A 21,732-nucleotide genomic window follows, 5' to 3' on the forward strand; every position below is an offset into this window, starting at 1 on the left:
TGGAATAAATATATTTTATTGAACTAGCTCCAGGTTAAAAGGAAGGGAGCATTTCCCCACTTCTCTCCCATACTAGACTAGGTACCTCCAGCAATGTGGCCCAGTGCAGGGACCAGTGAAGAAATGCATTCTATTTGCACCACTAGGGAGGCCACATTTAGAAACTGCAGATTGTCTCCTCCGCTCTTTTTCATTTAACCCTGAGAAGGAAGGAGGAAATTAGAAAGGAGGTTTGGGGTTGCTCAGTGCATGCTATATGTGCACCTATACATTGCCAAAAGAGAGAAAATGCATCACTAAAGAAAGAGGACATTAAGAGGGCATGTAGTTGCAGAAAAATTGCATTTGCTGATTTATATTTATATATGCAAATTTAGAAATACTTGCTATCCTGTAAAACAGGAGTGAGGAACTTCTGGCCCACCAGGGGTTCAAATTTAACCTGTAAAGTTGTTTCCCCAAAAATATCCTGTCCTCCCCAACACTTGACATCAAATGTGATGTCAGGTGCAGGACAGTTAGAGATATGGCTGCAAATGCTCAGTTGGAGCCTTCAAGGGTGCTCCTGATTGTGCACTGGTAAATCAAAGCAGGTTTTGATTTTACCAACCAGTGCTGGAGTAATAGCACCAGCAAGTTTCCTAAGGGTGACATCAGGTGACTGACAAGTTGGCTTCTTTGCTTACCTGTCAAATTTGGCCCACGAGGCTGGGATCCAATAAGAATCTGGTCCATGGAGCCGAAAAGGTTCCCTCACTCTGATTTAAATAGAAATGCAATAGATCTCACCTAGAGGGAAGACTGGGACCAGATGACCTGCACCTTCTCAGCCTGCTGTCAATGTGCAAGTTGTAGAGGGGCAGCTTCAAGGCTCCTGCTGCTCTCCCTTCTTATGGTTCTTTATCTTGAAACCACACTTGGACCAGGAAACCCTTTGGACAGAGAACACATTCAAATGGATGACAGCCTCTAACAGTTCCTCAAAGAGGACTGTTCTCTGTCAGTTAAGATGCATGGCATCCTAGCGGCCAAGGAAAGATGTATTGAAATATGGAGTCATTCTTCTCCCAAGCTTAGGCCCTTTCTACTTTGCCATAGCAAGTGGAGAGGCCACAAGGAGTACAGCAGATTACTCCAAGGCCAGATTCACACTATACAGAGTTCCCTGTAAAGAGCGATTGATTGTTAAACCACTCTGGGAATTGTAGCTTTGTGAGAGGAGTAGGGTTCTCCTAACAACTCTCAGCACTCTTAACAAATGACAGCTCCCAGAATCATTTGGGGGTAAGCCATGAGTGTTTAAAGAGGTATCATAGTGCTTTAAATGCATGGTGTGAATGTGGTCTTAGTCTCTTACACAAAGCAGAATGAGTCTGTGGACCTGTTTTATGCTCCTAGTTTCACAAGAGGGTCATTTGTCACCCAGGGGACTACTAGCAAGTCCCAATGCCAAGGCCACCAGTCCTTTCACGCGCTTTCCTGGGCAGAGAGCCAGACCAACACTGTTTATTACATGAGGCAAAAGACAAGATGGCACCCTGTGCTCATTCCGTGTACAGAGGCTGACTAGACTTGTAGGTAAATCTTGTGTCAGCCCTGACAATGGAATGACATCTTCAAGGGCACCTGTGGGCAGCAACCTAGTTTTGGAGGTGTATGACAGGGTTGTAGATGGCTAGGGTTCAAGAGGAGTTGGTGGGGTGTTGACATTTAAAGCCCTGCATGGCTTCGGCCCTGTATACTCGAAGGAATGTCTCCACCCGTTGTTCAGCCTGGACACTGAGGTCCAACTCTGAGGGTCTTCTGGCAGTTCCTGCACTGCAAGAAGTGAGGTTACAGGGAACCAGGCAGAAGGTTGTTTCGGTAGTCATACGCACCGTGTGGAATGCCCTCCTGGCAGATGTAAAAGAGTTTTAAAAACTGCATAAATTTTTGTAGACTTCTGTTTCAAGAAGCCTTTAGTGCTTGATGTTATTGTTGTGGTTGTTGTTTTTCCCATATTTTTATTGGAATCTTCCCAGATGGCTGGGACAACCCAGTCAGATAGGTGGGGTGGAAGGAATAAATAAATAATAGTTGTTGTTGTTGTTGTTGTTGGTATGCTGCATCCCAGCACATGAGATCTGAGGTGATTGACTCACTCTGCCTAATGGTTGGACCAGACTTACCTGGGCAGATGCAATTAAAAGTTAAGTCATGTGATCTTACTTTAGTTAATCACTGTAGTTTATATTGAGTATAAGGTGAATGTTTATAAATGACTAAAAAGTGTTTCCACAAGAGTTATGAAAATATAACACCTTTGGTTAATAAAAACAGATCTCAATCAGAGGCTAGAGAAACTGGGGGGGGGGGGGGAATAACTCTTGCATCAAAAGAGATATATGTTGGGCTTGTTCCATAGTATAAACTATGCTGACCTCTTACTGTTTTGTTTACAGTGATTTAGTTATTCTTGGGTGGAGAAGGGAGCTAACCTTTGGCTGAGTTCATTTTTTAAGGGTGGGCCTCCACCCACAATCCGTTTCCCATTACCCTGACCAAATAATGATACATAAGGGGGGGAAACAGTGTCAGTGTTATGTTCCTCCTGGTATGGTTTGTGGAAGCTGCCTCTGTTTGCTGTCCAGATGGATGGATTGACTTTGAAATGCCTTGCTCACTTCTTTCTGACACTGAGCAAAAGAAACTTTAGGAAATAATGTTGAGGTCAGCTACATCCTAGTTCTGCTCAGGCAGTTTGGGAGTGTCTAATATAGATGGAATCCATCATCATCATCAATAAAATAGCAACAACATCAGACTAGAAACCCAAAGTGTTTTTCCACCCCAGGAAACAGAGGCCCTCAAACATTTCTACTTTCTGACTTGTTATTTTGACCTTATTTGTTCCTGTTACGCAACAAAAGCTACAGTATCCACACTGGACTCTTGCTGTGAGAGTCAACAAAAGCCTTTCCATCAGTTCTAGTTGTTCCAGTATGTTGACTGTAATATCTAGTGTGTTCATTATTCATCTATTCATTGTAATTTTAAAAAAATGGTTCTTGGACTCCCATTTTGGAATCCAACCCATTAGGAAGGGCCTTTGAAAAGCTCAGTGGCATTTCCTATTTGTGTGAACTTCCTGTCAGTTTCTTCTTTATCTACGTGTGCTGTGTGAAATCTAATCTATGTCGCTTCAGGTGAAATCTCATCTGAATTTCTGCAAGAAAATTATTGCATGTTATAATTAATATTTGCTCAGACATTTCCCCCTGGCAGATCAGTATGCTTGGGACAGGCATGACTAATTGCTGTCCCATAGAGGGAGACAAAATCTGCTACTTGTTTTCTTTATTTAAGACATTCTTTAAAAAAATAAACAGTAACAGAAAAAGGAGCAAACTTGAGAAAAGATGGACAAGAAAATGAATGCTGATGGTAACCATTGAGAGAGTAGCACATAAATCAGTAACAGAGTAGGAACCTGAAGTGTTTCAAATCATAAACATTTCCAAATAAAACTATATTTTAAAGGGATCTGCTGACTCACTGTCTCTGATGACAAATAGATTACAAATCCATTTCTGTTTCACCCTTCAAAAATATTGCCCCCGAAGATGCAGGGTATCTGTCCTGGTCTACACTGTTTGCCTCTGAGCTCTACCCTCTTGTCCTGCCACTGGTCATGCCTTTACTTTCTGCAACCTCTTCTTAGTTCTGGACCTGGTCTCCTGAAGGTGCTGCAACCACTCCCACTGGCGAATTAGCTAATCCAGTGTGTTGAGAGCAGAAGAATTCCTGGGCAGCCAGTGTGCCAGGTTCAGGTAAAAGAAGAAGAAGAAGAGTTTGGATTTGATATCCTGCCTTTCACTCCCTTTAAGGAGTCTCAAAGCGGCTAACATTCTCCTTTCCCTTCCTCCCCCACAACAAACACTCTGTGAGGTGAGTGGGGCTGAGAGACTTCAAAGAAGTGTGACTGGCCCAAGGTCACCCAGCAGCTGCATGTGGAGGAGCGGAGATGCGAACCCGGTTCCCCAGATTACGAGACTACCGCTCTTAACCACTATACCACACTGGCTCTCAAAAGTTTGTGGGTGAAGCATGTCGCCTGCCAGGGTTTTAGAAGGCCCTTGGCAAAGCGCCATCTTCTGGTGGCCTTTTTATGTCAGTGCCCCTCCAGTGTGGGCGAGCTTACCTGTGGCAGTGGAAGGCTGCTGTAAATGGTTATCTGTACTGCTTTCTCCTTTCTTGGAACTGCCTCTAAATGTGTTGCTTGCTGTGCTTTTAGCCCCTGGCTGTCTGAGTGTGTCTCACTCTCTTGTGGGACTTCCCTGCCCAGCCTCTTCTAGGCTGTTTGGCTCACCTCTGCAGCTGACTGTTGAGCTGACAGCGTGAGCAGGGAGCTGCTGCACCAGCTGTTTCTGACAAACACACCAGTGTGGCTGGTGCTTTACAAAGTACAGGATGGTAGGTCCCTGCCCCAAGGTGCTTACAATCTAAAATCTTGAGTAAATGTAGGGTTACAGTGGATCTTGGTGACACTGCAAGATCTTTTGCTGTTTAAATAGTGGGCTTTATAGGCAAACCCCCAAGTGGCCATGCAAGTGCCCTTCCTTTCCAAATGGTCACTGAAATACACTGAGATTGCTGAGTTTTTCCCCCAGCCATGTGGAAGCACCAGGAGTAGTAGATGCCATTGTTTTTAATGCCATTCCCCATTTGGGGCTTCTTGGCTCTGAAATGGTTCCATTGTGTAGAGTGCACTGAGATGCTCTGTATCAAATCTGATAACCCAGAAGGGCCTGAGGTTTGACATCCTGGCTTAAAGGATAGATGACAGAAGGCTGGGGAAAACCTGCAGCTCTCTAGAGGTTGGGACTCCAACTCCCATCTGCCCCAGCTAGCAGGGGCAACAGTCAGGGACGGTGGGATTTGGAGCCAGCATCTGGCACTGCATCCCAGTGCCAAGATATTTCTGGGAAGAGCTTCGTTTTCAGTTTAATGTAACCTGCATACAGTTTCCCCACAGTGAACTGCGTCCTCCAAGGCAGCTCAGGATTAAACATAAACTATCAATACACAGCATCATAATCATGATTGGGATATATGTGTATTACAACTAGGCACCTCGAGGGCTCGTGTTTTGAGTTGGCGTTAGATAATCTTAGGCTGGTTAGGAAAGGCTCGAGCAAATCCATTACTCTGCACCACGCAGAGGCTCTTTTTCTTCACCACCCTCCTTGTTTTGAAGTACGTGTTGCTGCGCCATCTGGGCTCCCCTGTAACGATGCATTCTGTAGCCAGTGCCAACGGTGCTCGGATCCCTTCACACACACTCCGCAGCCCCACAGCACACATTAAGGAAAACGCATGAGACTACAGATCCTCACCTGCAGAGGAGATGCCACACATCCCAAAAAGGTTTCCTGGCTCTGAGCTGGAATGCTAATATTTCAGGGCTGTAGTGTGCAAAGCTACTTGAAGGGGGGAGACGACAGGCACTCCGGCAAGAATCTGCAGCTGCCGCTGCTGCAGCCTTCCTATCTTGGTTTCTAATTTCTACTACCTGCTTCAGAGAAATAAATGCATGCCAAGTCTGGAATTCGTAGGGCTGGTCCAGCAAACGAAAATCACTGCTGCTCATTCCCACCGTCTATTTTGGATCAGCTAAATATATCCTGCGGGTTCCTCTCTCTCTCACTTTTGGCCCTATTTTTCCTTCCCCTCATCTCTCTCTCTCTCCCCGCACTTCTCAACTGCAGAGTAACGGAGAAAGACAAATAAAATCACCCTGGAGCGGGCTCGAGACAGCGACGAAGGAAACCCACCACCCACTTCCAGCTCAGCACACCCAAGCGAACGTGGGAGAGAGCGAGAGCGAGAAGGCTTGGAGAGCCTGTGGATCCCACTACGAATTCCAAAAAGAAGAGAGGGGGAGAAGGGGAGGGGAAAGTGACGCGAGGGGAGAGGGAGGGTTGGGTGGGAGAAAGGTAGCAATGAAATTAGCACCGGCGCTCCCATTGGATCTCTCTGCGTGCGATTTGCATTAGCCTCGCCTCTTCTCCCAGCCGCCCCTCCCGCCTCTGCCGTTCTTTGGTTGGCTTGGGTTTTGCGGGCTAGTGCAGTGCAGGAGTCAGGGAACCGTGGAGGAGACAAGCACCCGAGGCGGCCAGCGCTGCTGCTGCTGCTGCCCTGCTGCTGCCGCCGCCGCCGGGAGTTGGGGAAGAGACCGAGGGACCTTCGACGCCGCGATCCTTTGGCCGCGCTCCCTCGCGCGCGCTCTCCCATGCCTGGGCGCATCGCGTTTGCGGGTGGCGGCGGCGGCGGCATTTCTTTATTTTGATCGCGAAGGAGCTGCTCTGCGCGCGTGCCAAAGCGAGGAAGCTGCGAAATAAGTACGTGAGAGAGGAGGAGGAGGAGGAGGAGGAGGGCGCAGGTCTGTTACTTTCTCTTCTCAAAGTTTCCTGCTGGTGCAGTATGAAGAAGTGCAGCGATGGCAAGGAGAGGTAAGACGGTGGTAAGGACGCTGGAAGATCTGACCCTCGACTCGGGTTATGGTGGTGCGGCAGACTCCGTCCGGTCCTCCAACTTGTCTCTGTGCTGCTCCGATTCCCCCCACGCGGCTCACCCCTATGGAGGAAACGGCTGGCAGCATCTAACTGACTCGATGCACAGTAGACACAACAGCTTTGACACCGTCAACACTGTCCTGGTGGAAGACTCCGAAGTGCTGGACTGCGCCGAGCAGCACTGCTCCAGGCTGCTGCCTGACCTTGAGGAGGTCCCCTGGAGCCTCGACGAGGTGGAGGCGGTTCTCCTCCTCCTGCAGCGCAAAGAGGCCAGGGGGCCGGTGCGGGTGGGCGCCGCCGCCGCCGCCGCCGCCGCCGCCAGCTCCAGCAGCGTCGCCAGCTCCACCACCACCACCATCAGCAGCAGCGGCGGCGGCGGCGGCGGAGCCCCCCCTTCCAAAGATGCCCTGGCCCGACTCTCCACCTTGGTCAGCCGCGCGCTGGTCCGGCTGGCCCGGGAGGCTCAGCGCCTGAGCCTGCGCTTCGCCAAGTGCACCCGGCACGAGGTGCAGAGCGCCATGGAGATCGTCCTGGGCTGGAGCCTGGCTGCCAGCTGCACGGCGGCCGCCCTGGGCGCGCTCTCGCTCTACAACATGAGCAGCAGCGGCGGCGACCGCTTCAGCCGAGGCAAGTCGAGCCGCTGCGGCCTCACCTTCTCGGTGGGCAAGTTCTACCGCTGGATGGTGGACAGCCGGGTGGCCGTGCGCATCCACGAGCACGCCGCCATCTACCTGACCGCCTGCCTGGAGAACCTCTTCCGAGAGATCTACGCCCGGGTCCTGCAGCTGGGCGCCGGGGCCGCCGCGCCCCACCTCCACCCCCAGCACCACCTGCACCACCTCCAGGCGCAGCAGCACCCAAACAACCCCCCGCAGCTACTGCCGCCCCCGCCGCCCCCGCCGCCGCCCCACCACCGGGGCCAGTGCTCGGGCGCCGCCGCCGCCGCCGCCGCCGCTCTGCCTCCTCCGGCTCCGGGAGCCGCTCCGGCCGCCGCTTCGGACAACAAGGACCGAGAGAGCAGCGGCAGCAGCAGCAGCGCCGCCGCCGCCGCCGCCACCAACCACCACCACAGCAACGAAGCGCCAAAGTTTACGCTGGAGTCCCTGGAGCAGACGGTCAACAACGACTCGGAGCTGTGGGGGCTGCTGCAGCCTTACCAGCACCTCATCTGCGGGAAAAACGCCAGCGGTGAGTCAGGCGGGCGATGCGCAGGGCCCTGCCCACCTGTTGTTGTTGGAGTGCCAGGGACGGGCGGGGGGGGGAGGGGGAGAGGGCTGCAGGCGGGGCGCGCGCTTGGCGTGCGTGCGCGCAGCCTGCCCACTAGGGGTGGATGGGGGAGACGTCTGTGCACCTCCGAGGGCCACCCAGGAGGAGGGACACCACACAGTGTTTGGCCCTTACAGAAGAAGACCAAACATCTTGTGGGCGGGGAATGGCCAAAGGATGACTTGTATGGGAGTTGCACCTGCAAAGTTTGCTTGCCATTATTAGACTGCAATCTATATGCGGAGCTGGTGGTCTTCTTGTTCCTTATGGGAGAGAAGCCTCAGTGAAGAGATGAGACTGGTGTCTAGAGTTGTGCTGTAAATCTGTACCTGAACTTGGAGGCATCTCCAGGCACTTTTGTTGTGCTTACTTGTCAGCTCCCATTGAACTCATTATTTGCTTGTGAAAATTAATGGTATTTCCTGAGAGGTACCTTGGAGTTGTTGGGGTGGGGTGGGGAAGTGGCAGTGCAGTTGGGATGTTATTTCTCATCCACTGTTGTTGGTTTTACATCCATGCTCTTGATGCTAACGCTAAGTGGCTGAACTTGATTTCCACTTACCTGTAACAATGGAATAAGCTGCTCTCCCAAGGTTGCCAATTCACCCCTCTCACAGGGCTCCTGTGTAGCATGCCAGAGAGAAAAGAGTTGCTGCTCATCACCGAATCTCCATGCAGGGAAAAGCTTCAGTTTCTGCCTGCTGTGCAGCTGTTGAATAAGAAGGTCTCTTCCCTGCTCTGGAATGTGGCAGCTTCAGTCTACTGTTAATAGTGTTCTTGCATAAGGCTATACTTTGTGCCCAATTTTGATGGAGAGCTGTATTCTGTGGTTGTCTTTGGAGAAGGGCTGTACACTGTAAAGACAAGGTGTCAGGTAGTTCTAGAAAGGTGGTATTCTGTTTCCTCTGATAGTATCTGTGTTGAGGTGGGCTGTGTGTTGCATACCTGTAATTGTTTTCTGTGGAGAGATGTACACTGCAATGCTAGTGTTGAGGAGAAAGCTTGTGAACTATGCTTATCTAAACTGCTCGGAGCTAAGGGTTGTGTGCTGTGTCCAGACATTTCTTGTGCAGTGATGCTCATGGCCATGCTGAGTGTGGTTGTGCTTTGCACCTACTTGTGTAGTCACTAGGTAAAATGTAGTTCTGGTAAGAAATTTGAACAGAAGTGTTCCTGAAATATTGCCTCTTGCTCTGATAATGGTGTAGAAACGGTGAGACTGTGTTATAGATGGCCGCACTTCATGTCTACCTGTAGTGCATGGAGATGGGTAAAAGGGAAGTGGTTTTTTGGGGGGTGGCAGGGATGCTCAAGAGGGCTGTCTTTCTCCTGTACCCTGTATGATGCATCGTTGGGCATTCTGGGGGAATTATTCCACCTAGGTTGGCTTCATCACCATCTTAGATTTCTTGCATTCTTTTATTCACAATGCTTCAGGGATCTACTTTAAAATCTACCCATCTGTAAACCTGGCTGGCTTCTAGAATAATAACCTACTTCTTAGGGGAAGGGCTATAGCTCAGGGGCAGAGCATCTGCCTTGCATACAGAAGGGCCCAGGTTCAATCCCTGGTATCTCCAGGCAGGGATAGTCTGAAATCCTGGAGAGCCCCTGCCAGTCAGCGTAGACAGGTTTGAGCAATGGTCTGACTCGCTATAAGGCAGCTTCCTATGTTATTCTCCTCAGCCTCCCTCAAACCTTCAGTATGTTACATTTATTTATTCTTATTTTATATAGACCTCTGGATCATAAAACTGTCTTAAGTGGTGTACACACTAAAATTATCAGTAAAACACAAATAAAATCAGCAAAATATTTTTAAAAGGCCAAGCATACAGAAAGCAATTGCCAGTTGGATAACACGGTTGGATAAAACAGTAAGTAAATAGTTGCATGAGCAACTGTTGGGGAGCTGGACTCCTTAGTTTCACCAAATCCCACTGGACTTCGCACACTTTCCAGATGTGCCACAGCCAGTTAAGAAGCAGCTGGTTTGGCACGCTACAAAAGAGGAAGGAATCCTCAGCCCAGGTGATGGGAAAAGTGCCAGCTCCCAGCTTCCCAGAGACTTCAGATTAACGACTTCAAAATGGCTTTGGATATATCACTGATTAATCTTCGTTGCCACTACTCTAGTTCAGCCACGCGAGGCTCATCCATACTGTTGTTTGAAGTGGATTATAAGCTTCCTGCACCTCCATTAATTTGCCATTGTCCATATGACCTCCTCCAAATTGCTACCTCCACACATGTTCCTCTCCCTCAGTCTGGATTTTCTCATACCAAGGATACTCTGGAAAGGGGAGGGGATGTGCAAATTTGTGATCTTTCTTCAACAAAGGTAACCACAGAGGTACCAGCTGCAGCGAGCGCGTTGGGTGGAACAGGGCACTGCCCCACTGAGCTCAGTCTTCCCTTAGTTAGCTCCCATCTGTCTACTTCCTCACTTACAACCAATCCAGGGAGTGGCTCTGGCTGCAGGTTTCCTCTTCCTTCATCTCAGTTGGGAGGAGGAAGGAGACAAATTAGCTGGCTCTGCCTGTCATTGGCTTTGGCATCACCTACTGTAGGCTGCTCTGCCTTCTGTTTTACTAGTCCCAACGGGCACCAGCCACCACTGAGAGGTACTTTATGCTCCCTCTGTTCACAGCTGTGACGGTCACCATATTTCCTGCCAGCTAGTTTGGAAGAGTTTTCCTGCTTGCCTAGTCTGGGAAAGTTTGTGGCTGTAGGTTTTACATTGAACAATGGAGGGCTGACAGTGTGCTTCACATCAAACCTTTTGCACACGTGGCACAGAAAGCACACGAGGACACTGAAATATGAATGCGGCCCTTAACTGATCCTAAAAACTGGGTGCATGTGCTGTTGTCCCCATGCACGTGTGCACGCAGCTCAAGGAAAGCTCAAGGTGTTCTCCAGTTTGCAGGACAAGGCCTTTGAATCCCGTCCCATTTTTCCTTCCTCTCCTTAGTGGCACACCAAGGACAGGGCTTGGTGGTTGCCTTCAGGTTTGGGCTTGAGGCGCTCATGAATAAGCCCCACCCTGTGGCTTCCTCATTCCAGTGCCTTCCTATGTCCTCTTCATTTTGAGACTGCTAAGTAGGTTTTTATTTTTTTTAAATGTGAGGTAGCAGTATAATTATTTTAAGAAACCTACCTTTTTACAGTCCCCAAGTCCTTTCCACCCCTTAACTTCTAACAATTTTAATGGAACATGGAAAAGCTGAGAACCTGGGGTGGATACCAGCTTCTTCTTTGAATTTTGACCCTCTTTTCACTTTACCAGCCCCTTTCCCACTCATCCTTCTCCCCACCCCCATTTGTGAGCAAAGCACTGAACTGTTGGTGGCTCCCATAAGGTTTGAATCATACAGATCTAGGGATGTCTGGTGGGGGGAAGAGACGGGGACCAGGATTGTTATTATTATCTTCACTTGTGCATCTCCAGAAATGTGCACAGTTCTGTTAAGGACTGGTGGTGGAGACTTCCTGACATTCCTGGCTTTTCCTTTTCAGTAGGTATGTGTGTGGATAAGGATAAAAAACACATGTGGTACTCCCTCCCCTCCCCCAGAAACTGGCATGGTGGGAGGGAGGAAAGAGATATTTGGGGAGGGGGACATCTCTGAGCATTATTTACTATAACATCTGCAGTGAACTCCAGGACCGAGTGTTTGGCTGAGTACCTCTGTCTTGTCTCCTTCTTCGCTGCTGTGTATATTTTTGTAGAGGCTTCTCATATGTTTGGGCTGCATATTGCGTACACACACACACACACTTCAAAAGCCTTCGTTTTTCCACAGGAAATGGTAGAACTGTAACTGAAGCTGAGAGACAGACAGAGAGAGAAGAAATAAAATTTTGTTACGTGGGAGCTGCTCAACGCAGTCTTTTGCTGGGGAGATTTCATTCATGTCGCTGCTTGTTTACTGAAAGCTTCAGGCACAGAAGATGCAACAAAGCTGATGCATCAGCCTCCCTGGGATAGTTTTTCATCTTTTAAAAAAGGTGTCCAACCAAACTGTAATGCTTCTCCTCCCTGCCAACAAATCCAGACAGCTTCATAGTGGGAAAGGAATTACAGTATGTTATTCAGATGCATGCATACTGTAGGTGCAGGGCTGCGGTATGAGCTTTCACGTTCAATGGGATCTAAGCTGTGTTTGCATTATTATGTGTGTCTCACCTCCACCAAGAGATGTACCCTTCTGATATAAACCTTGGGAGGCAAAACCAGAATCTGAACAAGCCAAGGTGCTGAATGCTGAAATCAAGGGAACCAAATTGAAGCAACTGATTGGAATCTCTTGTTCTGATACTCTGTTGTATTTTAAGATTCTTCTAAAGGGCACAAAAGGATATTTCATAATGACCGACTCATGTTGAACACTGTACAGTGTTAGCTTTCCTTTTGGTATTATGGCCCAGTTTGCACATAACACAAAGTCAAACCTAGCATGAATGAGTCAATGTTCAGGCTTCCGGTGAGGAGACTGCCGCTGCTTTGCTCCCCTCCAGTCATTCTGCTCCTGTGCTGATCTTAGACCATGATTTGGCTTAGTGTGTCACCTAAGCCAGGGCTTGTGGCTTAGCTTGTCCAGACGGCTAAAAACAAGACCATCCATATACAGTTTAGCTTAGTTCGTAATGGCTCTGGTGGTGCAAGAGATAAACAGGTAGCATTATGAGACACAGCTGAAAGGAGGGCCTTCTCATTTTACATTCATGGATTACCAGGGCAAGGTTTAACTGTATCCCTTAGCTTAACCAGACACTGGAGAGACCTGTCAGGAGTAAGCATGGACCAATGGTACCAAATAGTATGGAAAGCAGCCCTACTAGAAAAATTAACCAATAAACTGAAACTGACACGGGGTCAAACAGAAGAAGACGCCTTTACCCCGGTATGCCTCCCCTTTATCACATACACAGCCCAACAAGACAATGACAAGAATCCACCAACACCATACAAATCAATATGGCTAACCTGTTCCAAAACACCCACCCACCCCACTCACACAAAAGCAAAGATCACCACAGTCAATAACAAACAAACAACCACACCCTAGCCAACCCCAACCTCTCTCACCACCAAAGGAACACAAGTGAACAGCACAAGCAACGCTGACACCAAACCCTACATACATTAAGCATAATAGAAACATTGCCACCCGACCCCACCCCCACTCAACTTCCCTCCCTCCACCCCCTTTCCCCCCCTCCCCCAATGTCTCAACAAATGAAATGGATTTGTAAAAATGTTACATGGAAAAAATACGAGAGATGTTACACTTACTCCTGTAAAACAAGAAAATCTTTAATAATAATAAAAAACTGTATCCCTTAGCTCATGCCGTAAAAGTGAATGGTTAACATTCATTCCTATGGAGGAAATGAAAAAGCAGCATGTGACAAGATTATGCTTGCTAGCTCACCGTCCCAAACCTGCATGGCAATTCTAGGGCATGACTTCATTGATGGATGGGAGGGTGAGAGTTAGAGCAGAAGGATTCAGGTAAGGAGTAGAATCTTCCCATCCCTTCTAATCAAATTTAGCTAGTGTGAAATAATAGTGCATGCAATTAACAGTAAGAGTCCATCTGTCACATGACTTCCACTGATTACAATGGACCATGATCACACCATCTCTGTTGCAGCTTACTCTAATATTTACGAATGGTCAGGAGTAATGCTCGCTGCTACTCAATGCACCTACCTGGTCATTGTCAATCTTCCCTTATTTGTAAGACAGAACCCTCCAGATGTTGTTGGACTACAATTTCCATTGGCCATGCCATTATATGTACATTCTAATTTTAACATACTTACCTCTTGCAAGATTTGATGATTTCATCATACAAAGAGTTCTCCTTCAATCTAGCAGCTCAGCTCATGCAAAGCTTATTGTTAGAATCACCAGATGCAATGAGACCAGAGATTCTGTACCTCTTAATTGTGCAGAAGTAGAGGAAAATTCAGCAGTCACAGCTTTCCTGATCCCTGCATGATGAGTTGCACTCACTGAAGCTCCCTTGTATAAAGTTACAAGAGCTCTTCTACCCTTTGGTATCTAGGCACACTATCTGTATTGCAGTGGCATGTTCTTGCAATGGAGGTTGCCTTGATCTGTCAGGCTTAGCATTTGCAAAGCTTTCTGTGCTATAGCGTTACTTAACATCACAACACTGGTGCATTAACCCTGGATTTTGGAGGCAACTGAGTCTTACAGTACAATCCTATGTGTGTTTACTCAGATACTGAACTGGTTCAATGAGTTTTGTGCCAATATAAGTGTGTATAGGATTGACAGCATGTTCATAGTAGAGCTAGTTAGTGGTTATAATAATGAATCTTGTCTTATTGGATACTCCTGCATTTGGCTTAGTTTATTGCCAAACAGCACAATGCTATCTTGTGTTAAAAGAATAATAGTGTTCAGAAGGCTTGCATGAAGTGTAAACATCTTTTCAGAAGATAAGAACAAAACCTAAAAGCAAAGGAGGTAGATAAGATTATTTCCCTTTGTTGAAAGCTCAGACATACTCTGAATTTTTAGAATACCAAAAGGGAGGTTTCTGCCCCATATATCATCCTGATTCATGGCTGAATTCATACACCAGAAACTCTTCGGTTCAGGTACAGGTATGGAACATAGGGTAGTAGATCAAGGAATTGGCACAAAATTGGAATTGCATTAATCAAGGTTTCACCCTGAACAAGTATGTATTTTTTCCATTCAAATATCTGATGAAGGAATAAAGGTGTATTGCATCATAATGAAGATTCTGCCAAGGCAGTTCTTTATAAAATTAAAAACAGCTGCCCTCACTTGGTTGCTTCTGTTTAACCCATTTCAGTCTTTTTGGTTCCTGTCTCTCCACTTCTGTGCTGCTCTTTTGTGTACTACTGTTGTTAGTTTATTGTAGATGTGTGCTTTACTGTATTGTTTACAACGTTGGGTGCAATTGGTAGAAAGCCAGGATATAAACCGTAATGAATAAAACAAAACATGAATTGATTTCATGAGCTGCCTAACAATTTTTGGGCACCATTCAAAGTGCTGATTATGACTTGGGACCAGTATATTTAAATGACTTATTGCTGATAAATGAAACCAACAGGACAGACCTTTCTGGTAGAAATACAAAATAGGCATACTTAGTAGCAGACTGTAGAGTTCTTGGTTTTTGGAGATCCATTTATCCATTTTTGTTTTGGGTAACTTGTTCTCCGCTTACCTTGATTTCCTTTGTTTGCACCGTCTGATACTTTTCTTTTTTTAAGGCAGCTGCTTTGCTGTTTTTGTGATGGTTGTTGTTGCTGCTGCTGTTGTTTTTATAACGGTGTATGGCAACCTTTGCTAACCTGTTGCCCTACTGAGGTTTTGGACTAAAGCGCCTATCAGCCTTATCCCGGCATGTTGACTGTCTTCACCAGGCTGGTGCCCTCCAAATCTGCATGTTGATCAGGGCTGATGGGAGATGTAGTCCAAAACATTTGGAGGATACCGAGTTGAAGGCTGATGCATTTTTAATTGAGGTTAGTCAATAGCCACCTTGATGTATTTTTAATTGAGGTTAGTCAATTGCTATTGAGTGCTCTGTGCTTCAAACTGGAAAAGCAGGTTAACAGTCTCATAATACTTAAACAGCTGATGAAGTGGACTATAGTCTCGAAATGCTTGTGCTCTAAAAAATAAAGTGCATTAATCTTTAGGGTGCTACAAAGACCAAGTCTCTTCATATTTAACCAGCTACTTCAAACCAACATGGCTATGAACCTGGAAAGCATATAGTAACTTGTGTTTTTTGCCGACTATTGTTGCTGGAACTTGGGTCTATAAAGGTGTTATCCAGTATGAAACCTGCTAGATCACTGAAGGGTGCTCCAAGAGATGTTACATCCTGTGTCTCATACTATACCAGATATTATACTAATGATGGCATCTGGAGGATGAGACCAGTACTGTATGTGCATCAAATCCAAGATGTGCATTTATAGGTAATGCTTCCAGGTGAGGATTTGGAGCTTGTGTTCTCTTGCTTTTAAGAACTAGATATGGAAGACAGGTGGATGGGTCTGTCATTACATTACATACCCCAGCTGTGGAAAATCTCCACTGCTTTGTTCTCTTATCATGTTTTTCTTTCCTTGGTCCTCCAGGAGTAATGAAGTCATAATAGCTTACAATTTTATTGGTCTACTGCTAGTCCCCTAAGGTATAGCTGGGATTCTTTAAAGGTGAACATACCTATTTCACACTTTCCAAAACAACATACAAACCGGAACACAAGCCCTCCTTCAAAATTGGCACTTAGCTGAATTTTGCAATGTAGTTCTCTAGCAAAATGTTGTTGTTGTTGTTGTTTAGTCGTTTAGTAGTGTCCGACTCTTTGTGACCCCATGGACCAGAGCACGCCAGGCACTTCTGTCGTCCACTGCCTCCCGCAGTTTGGTCAAACTCATGCTGGTAGCTTTGAGAACACTATCCAACCATCTCGTCCTCTGTCGTCCCCTTCTCCTTGTGCTCTCCATCTTTCCAAACATCAGGGTCTTTTCCAGGGAGTCTTCTCTTCTCATGAGGTGGCCAAAGTATTGGAGCCTCAGCTTCACGATCCGTCCTTTCAGTGAGCACTCAGGGATGATTTCCTTAAGAATGGATAGGTTTGATCTTCTTGCAGTCCATGGGACTCTCAAGAGTCTCCTCCAGCACCATAATTCAAAAGCAGCAATTCTAGCAAAATAGAGCAAGCAAATATGCATCTACTAGCCATAAGTGTGCATATAGTACTACTACAAATATATTATATATGCATTATATTAGCAGGGAGTCCTTTGCAAAAGAAATGTGTAAATTAGGAGATGTTCACGCTAAAATGCTAATGAAATAATGCTGTAAAAAATATCACAAAGGGAATACAGAGAACTAAAGAGTGGGGAAATGTGAAACAGAGAGAAACTGAAACTGACAGGTTTGCCCATCTCTGAGGACTAGCTATGTGCAACACGAGTGAGAGAAACAAGCATAGTGTGGGGTCTGATATCACTGAGCTAGCATGACATCATGTGGGCTGAGCTGCCATATGGTGAAGCAGTAGCATGCTCACAAAACTGTGGTTAATAGCTTGGCTTGATGGAAAATATGACTCTGGTTGAAGCACATCTATGACTTGTGCACAGTCAAAATCTACCACTGCACAATATTCATTTGTGAAAGTAAGAGCGGTGTTTTTTCTATCAAGCCCTTAGCAAGGATATTAGACCTACAAACACTGGGATGCATGGGTGTGTGGAATCCATGGGGAAGTTCCTTTGCACAGTTTCCCGCTGAAGTGAATTGGTTTTGTGCAAAAATTGTTTTTTTAAAAAAATAAAAAACGTAGTCCTTATTAATTTCAGTGGGGCTTGCACACAGGGTGGATTGTTTTCAGAATGTTTGTGTATGAATGTTTGTGTATCCTGGGACTACAACTTGCAATCAATTTTCCCTTTGCACATTCTTAAGAAGGTCCGCCTGGTAAGCTGCCTGAAGACGGGTAGCTTTTGTAACATTTGGGTGGTAGGATGAACATCTTCGGATGTGTGTCTGAGAAACACTTTAAAAGCTGTAAAATTATGCATAGTAGCTACCTCCTTGTATCATCAATGAGAAGTGCACATGTCCCTGAAAAGTCACCAAGTGGCCTAATTCTGATTGGGACTGTAGCACATGGGGAGAGGCACGTAGAACTCTTCCACTTGCCCTGCCACTTTCTCCAGGAAAAACCCAATGTTTACCACTGAATTGGAACAAACGTCAATGGGATTGATGTTTGCTCTGATTTAGTGCTAGTGAACAAGCTGTAATGCCTTTCCTCCAGCACTGTGGTTCTGATGAAAACCATTCCCTACAGAAGCTTTTATTTGACTTGGAAAGGAAGCTCCTTGGTGGTTCCTGATTTTGAGAAGCCCCTGTTGCTTCCACCCCTCCTGCACTCAATCCCACTAGGGCTGGCCAAACCACCAGGCAGAGTGAGGTGGCTGCATGGGGTTGCAGATGCTGGGTGGTGATTGGAGCCCCTGTTCTTGATCTCCCTAACCTCCAGAGCCAGCACCCTGGAGTTGGCAGTGGCTGTTCATTGCTGACCTGGGCTAGGTTGCCTATCTTGCCTATCCATTTTCTCCCAATGCCTCACAGACTGTTAGAATTCCTGCTCCGTGATTGCAGTCATGGGATTTTTGTCTATCACATGACAGTGTATGTTTTGACTCCACAAAGTGGGAAGTGATGGAGACAGGATGTTTGTGTTACTGTGTTCCGTGAAGTGGTACTATTATCCCTCGTTCTTTCTCTTTGCTGTCTGATGCTAGAGAGAGAAGGAGCCATGTTGCAGTGTTCCGTGTGTGTTTATATGTAAATAAAGTAGATTAGCCAAAATGCTGAGTTGCTGAGGTCTGTCACGTGAACTGCGAAGACTCTGCAGATCCCTAAGTGTGCTGGTGTCTGTTGGCATTGGTCGCTGTGATGTTCGGGCAAAAGAAAGCTTTTGAAGCTCCTGAACGAACTACCAGGAGGGAGAGAACATGCAAGTCGGGCATGTGCCTCTGCCAGGGTCCTACTCAAGAGTAGGATGAGCTCCTGACACAGACATCACGGGGGGGGGGGGGGGAGGTCCCTTGACCCAAGTGAGCAGGCATTGTGTCTGCCTGGTACTTAAATGGCATTTCAAATGCGTACACATTATCTGGTGACGTGTTGTTATGCTGTTGCCAACCTGTTACAACATTTGTTTGAGCAGCCTGGGATCAGGTGCCATGTGGAGTAGCGAGTGAGTGGGTGCAAGAAATTGGAGGACAGAGGCACGTGTGTCATATGGCCTGCCATGGCCTCCTCCTCTCCCCTTCTAGGCTTCTACCCTCAGGTGTGGTGGAGGATGCTCTCCCATTGCCAGTGTTGAAGCAAGATTCAGTGGCCAGTCTGTTTGGCTCCTGGATGTGGAATTTGCTCTTTGCTTCAGCTAGCAAAATGTATTGGGGCGTGCCATGCCTCTCACACTGTCCAACAGAGCCCAGCAATCCTCCAGAGATGCTCTTCTTATTTAAGGGTGTGTGTGTGTGTGTGTGTGTGTGTGCAGGTGGCAGCAGTGGAGTAGAGAGGATGGGAAAGTCCCCTTCTACAGGCTTTATTCTTCTTCAGCATCTCTGGATCCAAGCCATTGTATTATTTAAACCTTTGTTCAAAAATTAAGTTAACGTTTAAAAAATCAATTAATATTTAAAGCACTGCTTGATGGAAGTTCAAGCAGAGAGATTAATAGCAGTGCAAACTTAACAGTATATTGTTGGATTTGGCAGTTGCAAAATGAGAGGGTCTGAAAATCTCTCCTATCCTTCCAGCGTCCTTTGTAAGAGAGTGAATTATGCAAGCAAAGCATGTGAACTCGTGTGTACAAACACAAAATCTGAAAAATTGTACCTACTGCTTTACTTGTCAAATGATTTCCTGTCTATTGAGCCAGTCTGCTATGAAAAACGTAATAGATTGCATGTCTTTTCAGCTTGGTCGAGCCAAACTGATTTTCACAGAGGTAAGGAATTCCTAAGCTGTTCAGACAAATATCAGCGCAGACAGCTCATTTAAAGAAATCCTCTGCTTTGTTCATAACACATCATCAGCATTGTCCAGAGGATCTGAGGCCCCAAATAGCCCTCCATTGCTTTCCTAAAGCGACCTGGTCCAGTTGCACTTGGAGTTCTGAAAAATGACATGTTATATAAGGACCTTGTTAGGCAAAGAGAGGCAGCTAAATAGGGTGACAGGAAGGGGCAGCAAACTGAGACTTGTTTAATGTATTGTTCTTGCATTTTTACTGCCAGGGAGGTGGAGATGTGCCTGTGGGATTTTTTTGCCTAAGGTGCCAAAGCAACCTTTCCTGTGCCTTGAAACTTTGCATTGTGACTTTGGGAAGGGGGTGCCATTTTGTGTTGTCTCTTTTAGTCCTGGTACCACCAATATGTTTCAAGGAGTGGCCCTGCATTGGTAGGGCATTTAAGAAGGGGGAAACTGGAGTCACTTACTGAAAATTGAGACCGGTGGGACGTAAAAAAACAATCACCATGGTGGAAGAAGAAAAAAGTAATTTAATTTTGCCCTGGGCACTCAGACTGTATAGCTGTTTCAGTGCTACTGGGCAGAAACCTAGGAAACCCTCTGAAGACAAAACATAATAAAAGTGCAAGCAAGCCGGTGTAGTAAAACAACTCAGACGTGCCTTCTTGGTGACCCCCACAAGTGGCATGTCTGATACTAAAGAAGTTCAAAGCATGAATACAGGCAGTGTTTCCCCCCCCCCCCAAAAAATGGGTAATCTCATTTTGACTCAAGAAAACCACCATTTTATAGTTCAAATCGGGGAAAATAAATACAGTAAATAGACAAAAGTACAAAGATGCACAAAATGTTTAGAGGGATGCGTACCCCTACGTCCCCCCAGAAAAAAGCACTGAATACAGGTCTGATGGCTGGTGAGGACTGTAGCTCAGTGGTAGAGCATATGTGTCACATTGAAAAGGTGCTCCATTCAGTTTGTGGCATCTCCACTTAAAAGCATCCAGTAGTAACAGATGATGCAAAATGTTTTTTTCCTAAGACTGCGGAGAACTGCTGTCAATCAGCATAGACAGTTTGACTATGACTCCCATCATATCTGGCCATTGGCCATGGTGTCTGGGGCTGATGGGAGCTGAAATTTGACATTAATTGGAGTGAACCACATTGGCAACTTCTAGTCTAGATGGACAAATAATCTGTCCTGGTATAAGGCAGGTTCCTGTAATTCCTCAATATCTCAAACTTACATTCCCAGAAATTTGTGTGTGAAGATGGGCAGTGTCTGAGTGGGTGATTGAGTACCAGCCCCAGTTGCCCTTCCCAATTAAGTTTACCCACCTTTCCCCCTTGGTCCATACTTCCTCTGTTCCTCCATTTCTTTAGATTCTTGTCTATGTATCTTCTTCATCCACATCCTGTACTGTCACTCAGTTGCTCTCCAGACAGTGGCTGTGTTAGTGCTACTGTGGTCCATCATGCATTGACAATATTACAGTTAGACTACTGTAAGGCACTGTATGTGGGGCTACTGTTGTTCTTAGTTTGGAAGCTGTAGCTAGTACAGAATGCAGCAGCTAGGGTGCTCAGTGAGACCCACAGCTATATACACACCACAGCTGTGCTGAAATAACTGCACTGGCTGCCTGTTAGGTATCAAGCCATGTTCAAGTTTTCATTACTGATGTGTAAAGCTCTAAATAGCTTGGGATCCGGAAACCTAACTGATCACCTTCCTTATTATCTCCCTGGCCAATCTCTCAGATACTTCAATGAGGCCTTGCTCATAATATCTGTAATTGGCAGAATGTCATCGTATGATAACTTGAAAGTGGGCCTTTTCAGTAGTGGCACCCACTCTCTGGGACACTCTCCTACATGGTGTTTATGAGGAGGAAACAGTGGCAAGTTTCAAATGCTTTTTGAAGATCCACCTAATTGTGAAGGATTTCTCTGGTTCGCAAAATTCAGTGCACTGCTCTGTTTTAGTGATTTTTTTTTACTAATGGATACTCTGCTTTTGTTGATGTTATTTCTTTCTTTCTTTGTTGTTCTAATGTGGTACAGACATTTCTTTTTCTTCTTTAAGCATTTTACTGTGTTTTATGTAAACTACATAGAAATGTTGCATGTTAAACTGTGTGTGGGGTGTGTGTGTAAATAAATAATCTGGTGCCCTCCAGATTTTTTTGTACCAGGTTGGCAAATGCTCCAGTAAGCTATGATGGCAGTAGTTTGTGAATTGCAGTGATATCTGTTAAAGCTGAATTCAAATCCCCACTCAGCCACATGTGCCATCTTCTTTTTTTATTAACAGAGCTA

The 21,732-nt window shown here is 46.3% G+C and overlaps 1 protein-coding gene across 7 annotated transcripts in view; it reads left to right on the forward strand.

The window, feature by feature from the left end:
• The first annotated feature begins 4,088 nt into the window (after nucleotides 1–4,088).
• ABTB3 (ankyrin repeat and BTB domain containing 3) overlaps nucleotides 4,089–21,732 on the forward strand; it is a 246,692-nt gene continuing 229,048 nt past the window's right edge. For 3 of the 7 annotated variants that reach the window (XR_013842785.1, XM_079992249.1, XM_079992252.1), the window contains exon 1: nucleotides 4,090–7,742. Coding sequence is in view for 6 of the 7 variants with exons in the window: in XM_079992249.1 (XP_079848375.1) it covers nucleotides 6,479–7,742 (1,264 nt within the window). In the remaining variant the exon portion in view is untranslated. Of the gene's footprint in view, nucleotides 7,743–21,732 lie in introns of all 7 variants that reach the window. The other 4 variants (XM_079992251.1, XM_079992250.1, XM_079992254.1 and 1 more) reach the window with 3 other exon arrangements.

This window comes from Podarcis cretensis (genome assembly GCF_951804945.1).
Source record: "Podarcis cretensis genome assembly, chromosome: 10".
Classification (NCBI taxonomy): domain Eukaryota; kingdom Metazoa; phylum Chordata; class Lepidosauria; order Squamata; family Lacertidae; genus Podarcis; species Podarcis cretensis.